The sequence below is a fragment of the Gorilla gorilla genome, chromosome 20 (genome assembly GCF_029281585.2).
Source record: "Gorilla gorilla gorilla isolate KB3781 chromosome 20, NHGRI_mGorGor1-v2.1_pri, whole genome shotgun sequence".
Classification (NCBI taxonomy): Eukaryota; Metazoa; Chordata; class Mammalia; order Primates; family Hominidae; genus Gorilla; species Gorilla gorilla.
In genome coordinates, this window is record NC_073244.2 from 18,629,531 (window position 1) to 18,649,685 (window position 20,155).

At 45.5% G+C, this 20,155-nt stretch overlaps 1 protein-coding gene across 3 annotated transcripts in view; it reads right to left on the reverse strand.

Annotated features, from left to right (window-relative positions):
- The window catches only part of ZNF490 (zinc finger protein 490), a 34,797-nt gene extending 14,667 nt beyond the window's left edge, over window positions 1-20,130 (reverse strand). The window contains exons 1-3 of one of the 3 annotated variants that reach the window (XM_063701043.1): window positions 19,851-20,116; window positions 19,156-19,260; window positions 18,445-18,489 (exon numbers count right to left, since the gene is read on the reverse strand). In XM_063701043.1, coding sequence (XP_063557113.1) covers window positions 18,445-18,489 — 45 coding nt within the window. In that variant the 5' untranslated portion in view covers window positions 19,156-19,260; window positions 19,851-20,116. The other 2 variants (XM_004060079.5, XM_055371778.2) reach the window with 2 other exon arrangements.
- Window positions 20,131-20,155: the final 25 nt, after the last annotated feature.

Below are 20,155 nucleotides of genomic sequence, written 5' to 3' on the forward strand. Positions count from 1 at the left end.
GGTTGAAGGACACAAGCTCAACATATAAGGCCAACTCCTTTCCTACACAGCCACACAAATATAGTCAACTGATCTTTGATGAAGAACCAAAGGCAGCTGGGTGTGGTGGCTCACGCCTGTAATCCCAGCACTTTGGGAGGCTAAGATGGGGTGGATCACTTCAGCCCAGGAGTTCAAGACCAATGTGGGCAACATAACAACACTCCATCTCTATTTCTTTAAAAAAAAAAAAATTTTTTTTTAAATAAAAGAAAAATTAAATGAAAATGGATCAAAGACGTAACTGTAAAATACAATAAGACTCCTAGAGGATAACATATAAAATCTAGATGACCTTGGGTTTGATGATGAATTATAACATAAATTATAAGTTTGACTTCATTAAAATAAAAAAGTCCTGCTCTGGGGCCGGGCGCGGTGGCTCATGCCTGTAATCCCAACTTTTTGGGAGGCCGAGGCGGGCGGATGACTTGAGGTCAGGAATTTGAGACCAGTCTGGCCGACATGGTGAAACCCCGTCTCTACTAAAAATACAAAAATTAGCCAGGTGTGGTGGTGCATGCCTGTAGTCCCAGCTACTTGGCAGGCTGAGGTAGAATAAATCGCTTGAACCTGAGAAGCTGATGTTGCAGTGAGCCGAGATTACGCCATTGCACTCCAGCCTGACTGACAGAGACTCCATCCCCACCGCCCCCCCAAAAAAGAGTCCTGCTCTGGGAAAGACCATGTTAAGAAAATGAAAAGACAAGCTACAGACAGGGAGAAATTCTTTGCAAAACACCTATCTGATAAAGGACTGGTATTCCAACTACTAAAAGAACTATTAAAACTCAGTAACAGGAAGACAATCCAATTAAAAATGGGCAAAAGATATGAACATACACATCACCAAAGAAGATTTAGAGATGGTAAAGAAGCACATGAAAACATGCTCAACGTCACACAGCATTAGGGAATAAAAAAAAAAACTAAGATAAATAAAACGGAGTAAGATATTACCACACTCACTAAATGGCTAAATTTTAAAACACTAAAAACACCAAATGATGGTGAAGATGGAGAACAATCAGTATCATCATTATTTGCTGCTGGCAATGGAAAATGGTACTCCCACTTTGAAAGGCAGACAGTTACAAAAAAAAAACACACTCTTAAATTGTAATCTAGCCACCGTGCTCCTAGGTATTTACTAAAAAGAGTTGAAAATTTATGTTCATGCCAAAACCTGCACATGAATGCTTATAGTTTTATTCAAAACCTTGCAAACCTTAGAGTGAACCAAGATACCTCTCAATAGACAAATGGATAAACCATCTGGTTCACCCACAGAATGATAAAAAGAAATCAGGTATCAGCTGGGCGCGGTGGCTCACGCCTGTAATCCCAGCACTTTGGGAGGCCAAGGAGGGCAGACCATGAGGTCAGGAGATCGAGACTATCCTGGCCAACATGGTGAAACCCTGTCTCTACTAAAAATACAAAAATTAGCTGAGTGTGGTGGCGCTTGCCTATCATCTCAGCTACTCGGGAGGCTGAGGCAGGAGAATCAGGTATCAAGCCATGAAAGACATGGAGGCTAGGTATGGTGGCTCTCACCTGTAGTACCAGCTACTCAGGGCACTGAGGCTGGAGGATCACTTGAGTCCAGGAGTTCAAGACCAGCATGGGTGTTATGATGAGACCCCATCTCAATTAAAAAAAAAAAAAAAAAGACGTGGAGAAACCTTGACTTGAACATATATTATTAAGTGAAAGAAGCCAATCTAAATGGTTATATACTGTGTAGTTTCAAAGATGACATTCAGGAAAAGGCAAAATTATGACAGAGTAAAAAGGCTTTTGACTGTCAAGAATTTGGGAAGAGGGAGGGACTAATGAATAGGAGAAGCACAGGGGATATTTAGGTGAGGGAAAGCATCTACATGATGCAGCTATGATGAATAGCAGTTATTATACATTTGCCAAAACCCATAGATTGTATAACAGAGTCAGCCCTAATGTAAACTGTGGACTCTGAGGCATCACTATTGGTACATCACTTATAACAGATGTATTAAAGTAATAGAAAATATAAAAGGATAAACTATGTGGAGGCAGAGGGATCAAGTGGGAACACTACACTTTCTCATCAATTTTTCTGTAAGTCTGAAATAGCTCTACAAAAATAAAGTCTACTAGAAAAAGAAACACGATGAGGACAGGCTAATGACAATTCACACCATGACTGGTTGATGAATGAAACATACAACCTTTCACTCAATTCATGAATTTTATTTTAGTAAGCCTTTATGGTGCTTTGTGAGCCAGAGACTGGTAAAGGCAATGAAAGTTCCACAGGATGACTTGTTCAAAAGCCCTCACTCTCTATTTTGAGAAGTGAAATAAGAGCTTTGATTAGTATCAGTAGTGTCCGGAACTCTTGCACGAATATGAGTGTCCAGGCGGAGCCTTGGATTGTGGGATTACCCTATGTAGAGGTGTGTATTATCTTGACTTATATGGCTAGCCGTGAGGTAAAAAAAGATTCCCAGAGTTTTGTGGGTTTTTTTTTTTTTCCCTTTGAGATGAAGTCTCGCTCTGTTGCCCAGGCTGAAGTGCAGAGGCGCAATCTCGGCTCACTGCAACCTCCGCCTCCCAGGTTCAAGCGATTCTCCTGCCTCAGCCTCCTGAGTATCTGGGATTACAGGCACGAGCCACCACACCTGGCTAATTTTTTTGTATTTTTAGTAGAGACGGGGTTTCTCCATGTTGGCCAGGCTGGTCTCGAACTCCTGACCTCAAGTGATCCACCCGCCTCAGCCTCCCAAAATGCTGGGATTACAGGCGTGAGCCACCACACCCAGCCTGATATTCCCAGAGTTCTTTTACTACAAAGGTGCAACTCTTAGACAATCACTCAAGAGTGTGTAAACACGTGCAGATGGGATTTATTGTTGGCCACTGCTAAGATGACTAACTGATGAGCTGCCCCTTGAATCCAGCCCTTTATCAGGTCCATTTCAATTAAGGGATAAAAAGCAGCAGCTCTTCACCAAGAGCTCCAACATGTACAAATGTGGCCATGTCAGCCATCAAGTCTACACACTCCCCACTGCTGTTCACTCAGTAGCAAAGGATCTAGGAGAAGGTAGACCTCCTCCAGCACCATGACATCTGGCAAGGAAGAAAGAAAAGAAGTCACCCTCCCACCCCAACTCCTGCAGAGAGGATATGCTGAAGGCTAACATTTGGCTCTGTAATTTTGAAAGGAGGTCTGTGTAGGTTGCTGTTTCTAGGACCCATGGCAAAATGAGCAGTTGAGTAGAGTCACATGCTCAGGGCCCGGGAGAGCCTCAATGTTCAGGATAACCTAGTACAAGGTGATCATTGCAGCTCTAATGGCATATAGTGTGGGGCCAAGGGCTGTTTCTTCCATCAGAGCCCTATGGACAACTTATGGTCATCATGGATAATTACAAGAGGTATGAGAGGAGGTTTCTAAAGCCACTATAGTGGCCAGGAATGGTGGCTCATGCCTGTAATCCCAGCACTTTGGGAGGCCGTGGCAGGCAGATCACTGGAGGTCAGGAGTTTGAGACCAGCCTGGCCAATACGGTAAAACCCTGTCTCTACTAAAAATACAAAAATTATTAACTGGGTGTGGTGGTGCACACCTGTAATCCCAGCTACTCTGGAGGCTGAGGTAGGAGAATTGCTTAAACTAGGGAGGCGGAGGTTGCAGTGAGCCGAGATTTTGCTACTGCACTCCAACCTGGGAGACAGAGCAAGACTCCATCTCAAAAAAAAAAAAAAAAGAAAAAGAAAAAAAGAACCTCTATAGTGCTCTGGAGGCACTAACAGGAGTGCCTGCCGTATGGCAACTTAAACAGTGTCTAGAGCCTCTGTGGTAGCGATATCCGGGCAATGATGACCAATTTGCAAGTCACAGCATAAATGGGCTTAAACTTTATAAAGGACTGTGTTACCTCCTGAACATCAAAAAAACCCAAATGATGTTGTGGGTGCCAACAGGAACAACAGCAGTAGGCAGAGGTTGCAGTGAGCTGAGATCACACCACTGCACTTCTGCCTGGGTGACAGAGTGAGAGTCTGTCTCAGCACTCCCACCTGGGCAACAGAGCAAGAAGACTCCATCAATCCATCCATCAATCAATCAGTGTACCTTGCTTACATTTAGTGGGATCTCCAGATATAACTGATTCCTAGGATTGATTAATCCCATGAATGATTGTCAGTTAGTGCATTACAGAGATGTTAAAATTAATTCAGAACTAGGCTGGGCCTGGTGGCTTATTCCTGTAATCCCAGCACCTTGAGAGGCCAAGGCAGGAGGATTGCTAGAGCCCAGGAGTTTGAAACCAGAAATATATATATATGATTTAAAAAATAATAAAATTCAGAACTAATGTCGGAGAGGCCTGAAAGCCAAGCACATGCAGTGTCCTTTTCTCTCTCTTTTTTTTTTGAGACCGAGTTTCGCCCTTGTTGTCCAGGCTGGAGTGCAAGGGCGTGATCTCAGCTCACCACAACCTCCGCCTCCCGGGTTCAAGAAATTCTCCTGCTCCCTAGTAGCTGGGATTACAGCCATGCGCCACCACGCCCAGTTAATTTTGTATTTTTAGTAGAGAAGCGGGTTTCTCCATGTTGGTCAGCTCCCGACCCGCCTGTCTTAGCCTCCCAAAGTGTTTGGATAACAGGTGTGGGCCACCATGTCCAGCCTTTTTTTTAGTTGCATAATTCTTTTACTATATTTTGGAGTTGCAATTAGGTCAAAACCTAGAAAAATGCTTCATTTTTTTTTCTTTTGTGCCTTTCCTTCTTTAATCTTTCTCTGTTTTGTTTCTGTGGTCACTTGATATACTTCCGGTTATCTTCCTACCTTACCATTTATTAATATATTTTTTTCCTCCAGAAAACCTCAAATTGTAGGTTATGGGCCTCATCCATGGCACTGGTGGCATTAAAAGGTTTCAGGGCTGGGTGTGGTGACTCACACCTGCAATCCCAGCACTTTGGGAGGCTGAGGCAGGTGGATCACCTGAGGTCAGGAGTTTGAGACCAGCCTGGCCAACCTGGCGAAACCCCATCTCTACTAAAAATAAAAAAATCAGCCGGGTGTGTTGGCAGGTGACTGTAATCCCAGTTACGCAGGAGGCTGAGGCAGGGAGAATTGCTTGAACCTGGGAGGCAGAGGTTGCAGTGAGCCAAGATCATGCCACTGCACTCCAGCCTGGGCAAAAGAGCAAGACTGTCAAAAGAAAAAAAGAAAAAAAGGTGATTTGGGCCAGCGCAGCAGCTCACACCTTTAATCCCAGCACTTCAGAAGGCTGAGGCAAGCAGATCACTTGAGGCCAGGAGTTCGAGAACAGCCTGGTCAATAAGATGCAATCCCATCTCTACTAAAAATACAAAAATGGGCCGGGTGTGGTGGCACACGCCTGTAATACCAGCTACTCAGGAGGCCGAGGCATAAGAATTGCTTCAACCTGGGAGGCAGGGGTTGCAGTGAACTGAGATGGTGTCACTGCACTCCAGTCTGGGCGACAGAGAAAGACTCCGTCTCAAAAAAAAAAAAAAAAAAAAGTGATTTGATCAAGGAATCCAAGGGAAAGAAACGCAAATGTTTTAATCTGTTTGGATAAGGAATTGCTTCTCCACCATTAAAATGGAAAACTTACAATCGAAAGGTAAATACATTCACAAGGGCCAGGCATGGTCACGCCTATAATACCAACATTTTGGGAGGCCAAGGCAAGAGGATCCCTTAAAGCCAGGCGTTCGAGACTAGCATGAGCAACATAGCAAGACCCTGTATCTACAAAATAAAAATTTGAAATTAGCCAGTAGTGGCAGATGCCTTTAGTCCCAGCTACTCAGGAGGCTGAGGCGGGAGGATCGCTTGAGATGCAGTGAGGTTTGATGGCGCCACCGCACTTCAGCCTGGGCGACACTGCGAGACCGTGTCAAAAACAAACAAACAAATTCCCAAACTTGAGAGCGGTAACCCAGACAGTGGGTCAGTGCCTGGTGATGACAGCAGGGGCATCTGAGCAGCCACAGGAACGAACTCTGGGAGCTCCACACGCCCTCCTCTCCCCTGGCTGCAAAAAATATGTTCCCTCCTCCAGGCTTCAATTCTCACAGGTGGATTCACCTTAATGTTCTGACCCAAATGGATTCTCAAACACACGAGAATCCGTCATGACTTTCCCGTGGCCCCTGCACAATCTTCGGAGACGCGGGGCTGGGGGCGCCCAGCTGCCCGGAAAGGGCTCCGGGGCCGGGGCCGGGGCCGCAGTCGCGGGGACGGGACAGAACGCCTGAGGTCCCAGCTGCCGGCCCAGCCCCACGCTGCTGGGAGACCCTCGGGTCAGCTGCGCCAGGGGGACTCGGGTCTTCCCACAGCCGGTTCCGACAAGTCCCCTCCTCAGGTCTCGGGACTCCCGGCCCGGCACACTCACCATTTCTCGGCTTACGGAGGCTCCAGGAGTCCTCCCTACGGATCCCTCACTACCTGCAGGTCCCAGTGAGACAAAGCATACGCAGAGCCACAGACAGTCCGAGGCTGGGACGCAATCCTAGCGAACCGCTAGAATAAGGATGTTCACACGCGCATTCAGAGCTAGGGTGCAAGCGCCTTTTCAACACCGATGCTGACTGGACAGTTTGTGTGCCCCCGCCCCCTGACCCCTGAGTGACAGCCATGCAGGAGGGCACGTGGTTGAGCCGAGCTAGCTTCCCAGAGTGGGTTTTCCCGGCGGGGATATTTGCATGTAAGAGGAATTTGTTCTTTGCCCGAGGTCCATTTTTAAGTGGCCTATTCAGTAGTGTTAAGTGTAGTTACATTGTGAAACCAATCTCTAGAACTGATTTAATCTTGCAAATTTGAAACTCTTTATCGATTGAATAACATCCCATTTACCGCTCACCCTCAGCCCCTGACACCCACTATTCGACTTTTTGATTGTGTGAATTTCACTGTGGGTACCTCATATAGGTGGAATTATTCTGTATTTGTCCTTTTCCGACTGGCTTATTTCACTTAGCATAATGTCCTCAATCTTCCTGATGTTGTAACATGTGTCAGAATTTACTTCCTTTTAAGACAATTAAAGGCCAGGCACGTTGGCTCAAGCCTGTAATCTCAGCACTTCGGGAGGATCCCTTGAGGCCAGGATTTTCACACCAGCCTGGGTAACACTGTAAGAACCCGCCTCTACAAAAATAAAAATTAAAAATTAAAAAATATAGATTCCGGCGGGGTGCGGTGGCTCTCGCTTGTAATCCCAGCACTTTGGGAGGCCGAGGCGGGCGGATCACGAGGTCAAGAGATCGAGACCACCCTGGCCAACATGGCCAACATGGCCGTCTCTACTAAAAATACAAAAATTAGCTGGGCGTGGTGGCACGCGCCTGTAATCCCAGCTACTCAGGAGGCTGAGGCAGGAGAATCGCTTGAACCTGGGAGGCGGAGGTTGCAGTGAGCCAAGATCGCGCCACTGCACTCCAGCCTGGTGGCAGAGCGAGACTCTGTCTCAAAAAACAAAAACAACAATTAAAAAAAATAGCTATTGCAACAGAAGCTACTCAGGTTTTTAAGAAAAAGTGTGGTTTAGACACTTAGAAATGTCTTTGGGAAAAAAAATTGTTAAGTGCACTGTAAAAGCATTACATGATCTAGCCTCATAATAATTCTCCCCTTTTTTTTTGGAGGCAGAGTTTCTCTCTTGTTGCCCAGGCTGGAGTGCAGTGGCGTGATCTCCGCTCACCGCAACCTCCGCCTCCCGGGTTCAAGCGATTCTCCCGCCTCAACCTCCCGAGTAGCTGGGGTTACAGGCATGAGCCACCACGCCCGGCTAATTTTGTATTTTTAGTAGACACGGGGTTTCTCCATGTTGGTCAGGCTGGTCTCGAACTCCCAACCTGAGGTTGGGATCTGCCCACCTCGGCCTCCCAAAGTGCTGGGATTACAGGCCTGAGCCACCATGCCCGTCAATAATTCTCCCTTTTTAAAACCCAGGATTCTGCTGGGCGCGGTGGCTCATGCCTGTAATCCCAGCACTTTGGGAGGCCGAGGCAGGCGGATCATGAGGTCAGGAGTTCGAGACCAGCCTGGCCAACACAGTGAAACCCCATCTCTACTAAAAATACAAAAATTAGCTAGGCATGGTGGCGCGCACCTGTAGTCCCAGCTACTAGGGAGGCTGAGGCAGGAAAATCGCTTGAACCTGGGAGGCAGAGGTTGCGGTGAGCCGAGACTGCATCACTGCACTGCAGCCTGGGCAACAGAGCGAGACTCCATCTTAAAAAAAAAAAAAAATTAGCCAGGTGTGGTGGTGGGGTGCCTGTGATCCCAGCTATTCCGGAGGCTGAGGCAGGAGAATCGCTTGAACCTGGGCAGTGACCCAAGATCACGCCACTGCACTCCAGCCTGGGCAACAGAGCGAGACTCTGTCTCAAAAAAAAAAAAAAAAGAAGAAAGAAAGAAAAGGAAAAAAAAAAGAGACATAAAGAAAGTTATAAAAATAAATAGGTATTTTTGGTTAAAAAAAGCATAAAGAAAAGATATTTTATATAAAAAAGGATCTTGTATGATAGATTCTTGTCCTAAAGAAAAATGACTGGTTGTTTAAAAAGAGGGATGTTTAGGACAAGTCAGAAAGTCAAGGCATATCATAGAGTGTAAGTCATGAAAGAATTTATGAAAGGGAACTTATGCAAGAAATGTTGTAGAATTTAAAGGTGTTTAGGCCTCCTGAATGCTTCATAAAATGCCATTATGACTCTTAACTGTACAACTTGCCTGCTTTACAGCTAGGGAAGGCCTGGGACACATGAAGTTAGATGCTAGAATGAGTCAGACCTTATCTGCACTTCTGTCTAGGTCCTAGGCTCCCCACCTGGTACATAATTAAAATCACTTACCAGGTTTTTCACCAAAAGTAAAAGTTGCTAAGAATCAATATTGTAACATGTAATTGAGACTACTGGAAAAAACAGTTTTACATGCAAGGTGTGTAAGGAAAGTAGAGTATACTTTTGGTAAAAAGATTATAAGAAGGCATGGGAATGTGGATTTTTTTTTGCCTAAATTAAAAGGTTAATTGATTAAATTAGATAAAATAAAGCTGAAAGTTTAAGCAAGTTGTGGAAGGTTGATTGTAAAAGAAATTCTGTGTGTAAACATATTGGCTAAAGTTAAAGGGGGTATTATCCAGTTTTTCTGTAAATTGAATATTAAAATAAAAACACAACGGGTTTCTCTTAGAACACTAACTTGCTCTTTAACAAAAATTGTAAAGGGTAATAAAAAATCTATAAAAATTGCCAAACATTGGCGTAAATATGTCTATAAAATTGGGTAAATATGTCTATAAGGTTTTATTAAGAATTGGGTTTAGGCCAGGCGCCGTGGCTCACGCCTGTAATCCCAGCACTTTGGGAGGCCGAGGCGGGCGGATCACGAGGTTAGGAGATCGAGACCATCCTGGCTAACATGGTGAAACCCCGTCTCTGCTAAAAAAAAAACCACAAAAAATTAGCCAGGCATGGTGGCGGGCACCTGTAGTCCCAGCTACTCGGGAGGCTGAGGCAGGAGAATGGTGTGAACCCAGGAGGTGGAAGTTGCAGTGAGCCGAGATGTGCCACTGCACTCCAGCCTCAGTGAAAGAGCGAGACTCTGTCTCAAAAAAAAAAAGAAAAGAAAAGAATTGGGTTTAACAGTAATAGTATACTAATGTAAACGTGAAATTTGGCTTATTTGGTACAAAAATCATAGAGGAAGCAATGTCAAATATAAAATGGAGTATGGCTTTCTTTGGACTATATCTGTATATATATGTTATTGGTATGTGTTCCAAAATGATGGAAAACTCTTGTAATTCTGATATATCTTAGTGTATGTTATCAGTAATAATTATAATTGTTATGTTAAATTATTGTGTGCCACAGAGTAACAGATTTCCTTGTCAATTGTGTCTTTAGCTATGGCTACCCTAAAACTTTGTCATCCATAAACAATTGTTGTCTTGTCTTGGTCCTCTTTAGAAGGTGGTTTTATAATCATCTATAAAGCTCTAACAGGTGCTCTTGAATGCAAGTTTTAGATAACTTTGGAGATTGTGACATCAGAATAGAGAAAAAATGTTCAGGACTCTTGTCCTAGCACTTTGGGAAGCCAAGGTGGGTGGATCACTTGAGCCCAGGAGTTCCAGACCAGGCTGGCCAACATGACACAACCTGTCTCTCCAAAAGATACAAAAATTAGCCAGGTGTGGTGGTGCACGCCTGTAGCCCCAGCTACTTGGGAGGCTGAGGTGGGAGGATCCTTTGAGCCTGGAAGGCAGAGACTGCAGTGAGCTGAGGCTCACAGCTTTCCAGTCAGGGAGACAGGGTGAGACCCTGTCTCAAAAAAAAAAGAAAAAAAAAAGGCCAGGCGCGTTGGCTTACGCCTGTAATTCCAACACTTTCGGAGGCCGAGGCGGGCAGATCACGAGGTCAGGAGATCGAGACCATCCTGGCTAACACGGTGAAACTCCGTCTTTACTAAAAATACAAAAAATTAGCCAGGCGTGGTGGCGGGCACCTGTACTCGGGAGGCTGAGGCAGGAGAATGGTGTGAACCCGGGAGGCGGAGGTTGCAATGAGCTGATATCGCACCATTGCACTCTAGCCTGGGTGACAGAGCAAGACTCCGTCTGAAAAAAAAAAAAACAAAAACAAAGAATTGGGGTCTCACTCTGTCACCCAGGCTAGACTAGAGTGGTACAATCATAGCTCACTGCAGCCAAAACTCCCAGGCTCCAGCAATCTTCCTCCCTCAGCCATCAAGCAGCTGGGACTACAGGTGTATGCCACAAACCTGGCTAATTTTTTTTTTTTAAGATATGAGGTTGCACTATATTGCCCAGGCTGGTCTTGAACTCCAGGACTCAGATGATCATGCCACTGTGCTCAGCCCAATTTTATTATTTTTTGTATGTCTATCCAACTGTCACAACACCAATTTATGAAAATAATATTCTAGGCCAGGCACAGTGGCTTAGGCCTGTAATCCCAGCACTTTGGGAGGCCAAGGCGGGTGGATCACGAGGTCAGGAGATCGAGACCATCCTGGCTAACACGGTGAAACCCAGTCTCTACTAAAAATACAAAAAAAATTAGTCGGGCTTGGTGGCAGGCGCCTGTAGTCCCAGCTACTCAGGAGGCTGAGGCAGGAGAATGGCGTGAACCCAGGAGGCGGAGCTTGCAGTGAGCCGAGATTGCACCACTGCACTCCAGCCTGGGCGAGAGAGCAAGACTCCGACTCAAAAAAAAAAGAAAAAAGTAAAAAAAGAAAATAATATTATTTCCCGATTCCTGGCACCGTTTTTGAAACTCAGTTGACCATATATATATATATATATATACACACACACATATATATGGGCCTATTTCTGGAATTTCAATTTCATGCCATTGATCTCTATGTCTGAATTGCCTCATGTATTTGACATGAAAATTTTGCTGCTACTGGAGACTGGGTGACATAAATTGTATATCAGAAAACCTCTGGCTGGCGCGGTAGCTCCCGCCTGTAATCCCAGCACTGCGGGAGGCCAAGGCAGGAGGATTACCTGAGGTCAGGAATTTGAGACCAGCCTGGCCAACAGGGTGAAACCCCATCTCTACCAAAAAAATAAAAATAATTAGTTGGGCATGGTGGCAGGCACCTGTAGTCCCAACTATGTAGGAAGCTGAGGCAGGAGGATCACTTAAACCCAGGAGACAAAGGTTGCAGCGAGCCGAGATGATGCCACTGGACTCCAACCTGGGCAATAGAGCAAGAATCTGTCTCAAAAAAAGAAAACCACTGACGTCTTCCTAGAGGGTAATGGTCATCTACACAGTGGAGCCCATCATGTATATTTCTTTTTTTTTTGTCAAGACAAGGTTTCACTATGGTTATGCAGGCTAGAGTACAGTGGTGTGATCTCGGCTTACTGCAGCCTTGACCTCCCAGGCTCAGATGATTCTCTCACCTCAGCCTCCCGAGAAGCTGGGCCTACAGGTGCGCACCACCACGCCCAGCTAGTTTTTTGTATTTTTAGTAGAGACAAGGTTTTGCCATGTTGGCCAGGCTGGTCTCGAACTCCTGGGCTCATGCAATCCACCTGCCTCAGCCTCCCAGAGTGCTGGGATTACAGGTGTGAGCCACCACACCTGGCCCCATCATGGGTTTTTCTTATGTGCAGAGTACTTATTCAAATCCACAGTGATTTCCCAGTTGACACACAGACAAGAACTATGGATTCTTAGAGAATATCCAAGTTATAATTGAGTCAAACTGCAGAGAGAGGGTATCATTTTGAGTACCACCCCCCAGTTTGGTGGAAAAGAAAGTTGTGATATTGTGAAATATATAATTTGGGTTTTGTCCAGGGTTCCTGGCTCACAGTTGCTAAAAACCTTGTAATTTCCTAAGCGACTAGGGCAATTGGAGTATCTTTTGTTAAAATATTTGGGCTGCCTGTAATCCCACCATGTTGGGAGGCTGAGGCAGGCAGGATGCTTGAGCCCAGGAGTTCAAGACCAGCCTGGGCAACACAGTGAGATCCTATCTCTACAAAAAATACAAAAATTGGCCAGGCATAGGGGTGTGTGCCTACAGTCTCAGCTACTTGAGAGGTTGAGGTGGGAGGGTCACCTGAGCTCAGGGAAGTCAAGGCTGCAGTGAGCTGTGATGACACCACTGCACTCCAGCCTAGGTGACAGAGTAAGACTCTGTCTCAAAAAACAAACAACAAAAAAAAGGCTGGGCGCTGGGGCTCACATCTGTAATCCCAGTACTTTGGGAGGCCAAGGTAGGTGGATGCTTGAGCTCAGGTGTTTGAGACCAGTCTGGGCAACATGGCGAAAACCCATCTCTACTAAAAATACAAAAAAATAGCCAGATGTGGTGGCGTGCACCTGTAGTCCCAGCTACTCAGGAGGCTGTGGTGGGATCATTGCTTGAACCTGGGGGTGGAGGCTGCATTGAGCCAAGATTGTGCCACTGTCACTGGGTGACAGAGTGAAGGAGACCCTATCTCAAAAGAAAAAAAAAGGCCTTTTGTATTCAGTTCTTAAAATAGCTCTAGAAGAGTTCCAGAGTGAAAGGTGGAAGAAATGTCTTTAGTTATTCATAACCATCCCCTTTCCGCCACAGCTAAGTTTATGTTAATGGGGTGATTTTTGGAAAGCTCCTACAAACCACAGGATGTGAGGCTAGTTGCCAGGGGAACCAACCATGTGACTGGAGCTTTGAAACTTTCAGCTCTGTCCCCACCTCCAGGAAGGGAAGAGAAAACTGAAGGTTGAGTTGATCACCCATAGTGAATGATGTGATTAATCATGTCACCATAATAAAGCCACCATAAAAACCCAAAAACACGGCTCAGAGAGCCTTCTGGTTGGTAAATAAGAACATAACCATGTGCCTGGAGGTATCTCTTCATCTGGCTGTTCATTCGTATCATTTAAAATATCCTTTGTAGGGCCAGGTGCGGTGGCTCACGCCTGTAATCCCAGCACTTTGGGAGGCTGAGGCAGGTGGATCACTTGAGGTCAGGAGTTCAAGACCAGCCTGACCCACATGATGAAACCCCATCTCTACTTAAAATACAAAAATTAGGCCAGGTGTGGTGGCTCACACCTATAATCCAAGCACTTTGGGAGGACAAGGTGGGCGGATCATGAGGTCAGGAGTTCGAGACCAGCCTGGCCAGCATGGTGAAACCCCGCCTCTACTAAAAACATAGACACACACAAAAAAAATTAGCTGGGCGTGGTGGCATGGGCCTGTAATCCAGCTACTTGAGAGACTGAGGTAGGAGAATCACTTGACCCTGGTAGGCAGAGGCTGCAGTGAGCCGAGATTGTGCCACTGCACTCCAGCCTGGGCAAAAGAGTGAGACTCTATCTCAAAAAAAAAAAAAAAAATTAGCCAGGCGTGGTGGTGGGCGCCTGTAATCCCAGCTACTTGGGAAGCTGAGGCAGGAGAATTGCTTGGAGAATTGCTTGAACCTGGGAGGCAGAGGTTGCAGTGAGCTGAGATCGCGCCATTGCACTCCAGCCTGGGCGACAAGAGCAAAACTCTGTCTCAAAAAAAAAAATAATAATAATAATAAATAAAATAAAATATCCTTTGTAGGCTGGGTGCCGTGGTTCACACCTGTAATGCCAGCACTTTGGGAGGCCAAGGCAGATGGATCACTTGAGGTCAGGAGTTCGAGACCAGCCTGGCCAACATGGTGAAACCCCTTCTCTACTAAAAATACAAAAATAGCTGGGCGTGGTGGAGCATGCCTGTCATTCCAGCTACTCGGGAGGCTGAAACACGAGAATCATTTGAACCCTGGAGATGGAGGTTGCAGTGAGCCAAGATCGTGCTGCTACACTCCAGCCTGGCAACAGAGTGAGACCCTGTCTCAAAATAAAGAGTAAACAAATAAATAAATAATAAAATATCCTTTGTAAGACTAGGCACAGTGACTCACTCCTATAATCTCAGTGCTTTGAGAGGAGCGAGGTGGGAGGATCTCTTGAGACCTGGAGGTTGAGACTAGCCTGGACAACAGAGCGAGACCCTAACTTTACAAAAAATAAATAATTAGTTGAGTGTGGTGGCACATGCCTATATTCCTAGCTACTTGCGGGGCTGATGAGGGAGGATCGCTTGATCCCAAGAGTTGAAGGCTGCAATGAGCTATGATCCTGCCACTGCACTCCAGCCTGGGAGACAGAGTGAAACCCTGCTCTATTAAAAAAAAAAACCCTTTGTAATAAATGGGTGAATGTAAGTAAAGTGTTTCTGTGAGTTCTGTAGGCTGCTACAGCAAATTAATCAAACCCAAAGAGTGGGTCATGAAAACCCTGATTTACAGCTTGTTGGTCAGAAGCATAGGTCACATCCTGGGACTTACAACTGACATTTGCAGTGAGGGGCATTCTTGTGAGCCGTTAGCTTTTGGTATTGGACTCCGTCTCCAGGTAGATACTGTCACAATTAAATTGAATTATATAGCACACCCAGCTGGTGTCTGCTTGAGAAGTGGTTATTGGTGGACCAGAAGTGGAGTATTCTGTTAAATATTTTGTTAATGGTTTTCCTATCCCTTTAAGAAAAGTGTATTTGAGACCCTCGAATAGGATTTTTTTTTTAATTTAATTTTTTTTTTTTTGAGACAGAGTTTTGCTCTTGTTGCCCAGGCTGGCATGCAATGATCTTGGCTCACCACAACCTCCACCTCCCGGGTTCAAGCAATTATCCTGCCTCAGCCTCCCAAGTAGCTGGGATTACAGGCATGTGCCACCACGTCCCGCTAATTTTGTATTTTTAGTAGAAACGGGGTTTCTCCATGTTGGTCAGGCTGGTCTCAAACTCCCGACCTCAGGTGATCCACCCACCTTGGCCTCCCAAAGTGCAGGGATTACAGGCATGAGCCACCGCGCCTGGCCTAAAATAGGATTTTTTTTTTTTTTCATTTTAGAGACAGAGACTCACTCTATTGCCCAAGCTGGAGTGCAGTGGCACAATCATAGGTCATTGTAGCCTCCAACTCTTGGACTCAAGGGATCTCCGCTATGGGACTACAGGCACATGCCACCACCCTGGGTAATTCTTTTTTTTTCTTTTTTTTGAGACAGGGTCTCAATCTGTTGCCCAGGCTAGAGTGCAGTGGCATGATCTCAGCTCACTGCAACCTCTGCCTCCTGAGTTCAAGCAATTCTTCTGCCTCAGCCTGCCGAGTAGCTGGGACTACAGGTGTGCACCACCATGCCCCACTAATTTTTTGTATTTTAGTAGAGATGGGGTTTCGCCATGTTGGCCAGGCTGGTCTTGAACTCCTGACCTCAAGTGATCTACCCAACTCGGCCTCCCAAAGTGCTAGGATTACAGGTGTGAGCCACTGCACCTGGCCAATTTTTTTTATTTTTATAGAGACAGGATTTCACTCTGTTGCCCAGGCTTTGATGTCCTTTTATAAAAGGAATCACTGGAAGATTTTTATTTTAATGATCAGCAAAGGCCTAAAAGTCCATGACCATTCACAAGTATCATTTCCATATGGTAGATTTCCAGCACATGTTAGGAAAGAAAAAAAATGAACAGCTTTGTGTTTTACTAAAGAACAAATAAAATCCCATTTTTATTCAATATTTCAATAATTTATGTTTGCACATCACTGTGGTGACTAATGTGATTTCATAATCATTAGTATTTCATTTGATTAGCCCCACCCAATCATACCTCCCATCTTGCAAATGAAAAAAGTTAAGTATGGAGAGCACAAAGTCTTGTCTAAACTCAAATGGCTCATAAGTAATAATGAAATTGGCCGGGTGCGGTAGCTCACGCCTATAATCCCAACACTGGGAGGCTGATGTGGGAGGATCACTTGAGTCCAGGAGTTCAAGATCAGCCTGGGCAACATAGCAGGACCCTGTCTCTAAAATTTTAAAAATTTAATTTTTTTTTTTTTTTTTTTTGAGATGGAGTCTCACTCTGTCACCCAGGCTAGAGTGCAGTGGCATGATCTCGGCTCACTGCAACCTCCACCTTCTGGGTTCAAGCAATTCTCCTGCCTCAGCCTCCCAAATAGCTGGGATTACAGATGTGCACAACCACACCTGGCTAAAAAAAAAATTTTTTTTAAATTAGCCAAGCATGGTGGCGCACACCTAATCCTAGTTCCAGCTACTAGTCCCAGCTACTAGGGAGCCTGTGAAGTTGAGTCTACAGTGAGCTGTGATCTTGCCACTGCACTCCAGCCTGGGTGACAGAACATAATAGTAATAGTAATACAATATAATAACGATAATAATAATGGAACTTCTCAGTATTAAAGTCCAAATGTGTGCCACCACATATACTGAGCACTGTCAAAAACTGAAAACTCAGGCCAGGCATAGTGACTCACACCTGTAATCCCTGCACTTTGGGAGGTTGAGGCAGGAGAATTGCTTGAAGCCAGGAGCTTGAGACCAGCCTGGGCAACACAGCAAGATCCCTGTCTCAAAAAAAAAAAAAAAAAAAAGGAACAAACAAGAACAGCATAGCATCTGCAGACAGAGAAGCAGCAGCAAATCAGTGGAGGCCAGGATTGATACCTTCCCCATTTCGGGTTTTGGTAGACAGGTAGGACGGTGACCCAGACAGTGAAAAATACCAGCATGCTGAACTTAAGGATTGGCTTATTGAAAATGTCAGGCAAGTTCCTGGCCAGAAAAGCCACATTGAAGCTCCCATGAGCCAAGGAACCCAGGATTCACAGAACAGTCAATAACCAAATCGTGGTTTTATGTGAAGATGACATATTCAGGCACAGATTATGTATCCACATGCATGAAGGCTGTAGTCATTCCCCATGAAATTCCTGCCACTTCAGCATTCCAAAGTGTTGGGATTACAGAGTCACTTAGATCAGGGAACTGATAGCAATGACAAAATTAGGTACCCCTGACACCAACCTGTGCCTTATCCGTCTCTTGCATGGTTACCTTGAAGGTCAGAACTGCAGTGATCGTTTTGTCCAAACTATGCAAACAAGTAAACATAACTCCAAATGTGTGGTTTTTGTGTTTTTTTGAGACAGGGTCTGGCTCTGTTGCCCAGGCTAGAGTGCAGTGGCACCATCACAGGTCACCGCAGCCTCAGGTTGAAGCCATCCTCCTGTCTCAGCCTCCCGAGGACCTGGGACTATGCCATCATGCCCAGCTAATTATCTTTATTTATTTATTTATTTATTTATTTTTGAGACAGAGTTTCACTCTGTTGCCCAGGCTGGAGTACAGTGGCACGATCTCAGCTCACTGCAACCTCCTCCTCCCAGATTCAAGTGATTCTCATGCCTCAGCCACCCAAGTAGCTGAGATTACAGGTGTGCCTCCCACCATGCCCAGCTAATTTAAAAAATATTTTTAATAGAAATGAGGTTTCAGCATGTTGGCCAGGTTGGAAACCAACTCCTGGCCTCAAGTGATCCACCCACCTTGCCTCCCAAAGTGCTGAGATTACAGGCATGAGCTACTACACCCAGCCATTTTTTTTATTTTTTGTAGAGACAGAGTCTCACTACATTGCCCACACTGGTCTCAAACTCCTGAACTCAAGCAATCCTCCTACCTCAGTCTCCCAAAGTGCCAGGATTACAGGCATGAGCCACTACACCCAGCCCAAAAGTGATATTCCAAAGGATGCAGGTGGCTGTGTTGGGATGGCCAATAAAGGTAAGGGACAATGGAAGTACAGGGTGAGGGCAATGAACAGGACATACCTGAGAGCCTGGTTATTGGCCTTGACTATGGGAGTGTCTTCACAAAGACTCCAAAGACCCCCCACAAAGAGGTCATAGAAGGACAGACCCAAATGGTCATTATAAACAAGGAAGCGTAGCCACGCTGACAGGTAGCGATCTCACTTACAGTTTGAGTCTTGATGCTTTGTCCATGGTGCTCACTGTTCTGCATCTAATTAGAAACAAGAGGATGCATTTTGTGAGTTTCAGCAATTTAGAACTAAACATGACCTTTGACAGCCTTGGAAGCACTGTTCCCCCTGCATCTACCTGTACACACAGAGCTACAAGAAGGGTGGATCATGGGAGTTTTCAAGATTACACTGTCTCCTCTATAATGGGAAAAATGAAATATGTTTCTACTTTAAAAAAAATTTTAGAGACAGTCTCTCTCTCTCCCAGGCTGGAATGCAGTGGCACAACCTTGGCTCACTGTAACCTCAAACTCTTAGCCTTGAGATCCTTCTGCCTCAGCCTCCGAAGAAGCTAGGACTACAGGTGAACACCATGCCCAGCTAATTTTTAAAAATTTTTTTAGAAATGGGGTCTCGCTATGTTGCCCAGGCTGCTTTTGGGCTCTTGGTCTTTCCAAGTTCTGTAGGGACACTCTAGAAAACTTATTTGAGATAAATTTCCTTCCACTTTACAGCAACACGGATGGAACTGGAGGCCATTATCCTAAGCGCAATGACGCAAAAACAGAAAGTCAAAAACTGCATCTTCTTACATATAAGTGGCAGCTAAACAATGGGTAAACATGGACATACAGAGTGGAATAACAGACATTGGAGATGCCAATAGGTTGGAGAGAGAGGGGGGATGAGGGATGAAATATTACCTATTGGGTACAATATACACTCTTTGGGTGATGGGTGCACTAAAAGCCAGACTTCGCCACTATGAAATATATCCACGTAACACAAGTGCATTTGTAACCATAAATCTACAAAAATAAAAATAAAAATGAAAAGCAATAAAAACATGCTTAAACTAAAAACAAACAAACAAAAAAACAACGAAAACAACCCATTTCCTTCCAGAGTAAAACGCAGTTTACTGAGCACGTCTCATAGATCGTGATTGGTCTGAAGAGTCCCTGTGCCCAGGTTAGGGTTGCAATTTACCACCCGAGCCAAGTGCTCGGGTGTCCTACGGATTGTTTTTTCTTTCTTTCCTTTTTTTTTTTTTCCTTGGGATGGGTTCTGGCCCTGTTGCCCAGACCGAACTCAAACTCCTGGAGTCAAGCGATCCATCCGCCTCAGCCCACCCACCCCCCGACCTCCCCCACCGTCCCCACCACGCAGTAGCTGGGACTACAGGTGTGCGCCACCAAGCCCTGCCTTGGGGTTCCTTTTCTAAAGTGCCAAATGTGTGGAGGTGGGGAAAAGAAAGGTGGACGCCTCAACGCTGTTATGGTCAAAGATTAAAATGCAACCACACTTTTTATTACACATGATGGGGTAACCGTCTGTTTATAAACAAGGGTCACTATTCCACGAGAGGCCTTACAACATTATGCCAAGCCCCTGGTACCTGGAGGACATCAGACCCTCCTGTTCCTGTGCGGCCTTGACTAGACGACCACTTGCTCTGGACTTGCTCCTCGAGGGGTCGCTCCATCTGGAAACTGAGACTGGAATTCCTGCGCATCCCTGTCCCCGCATCCAGAAACACTGCAGGAAGACTTCCGTGTCCGACCCGAGATCCGGAACAATTTCTGCTTCAACACAATTGTCCACGGAGGGCACCAGTTCCGTCCCACCGGCGGAAGCGAGGTCTGCCTAGCTACTAGACCTGCTGCCTAGCTGTCATTCGGACAAAAGGGGGCGGGGCTGTAT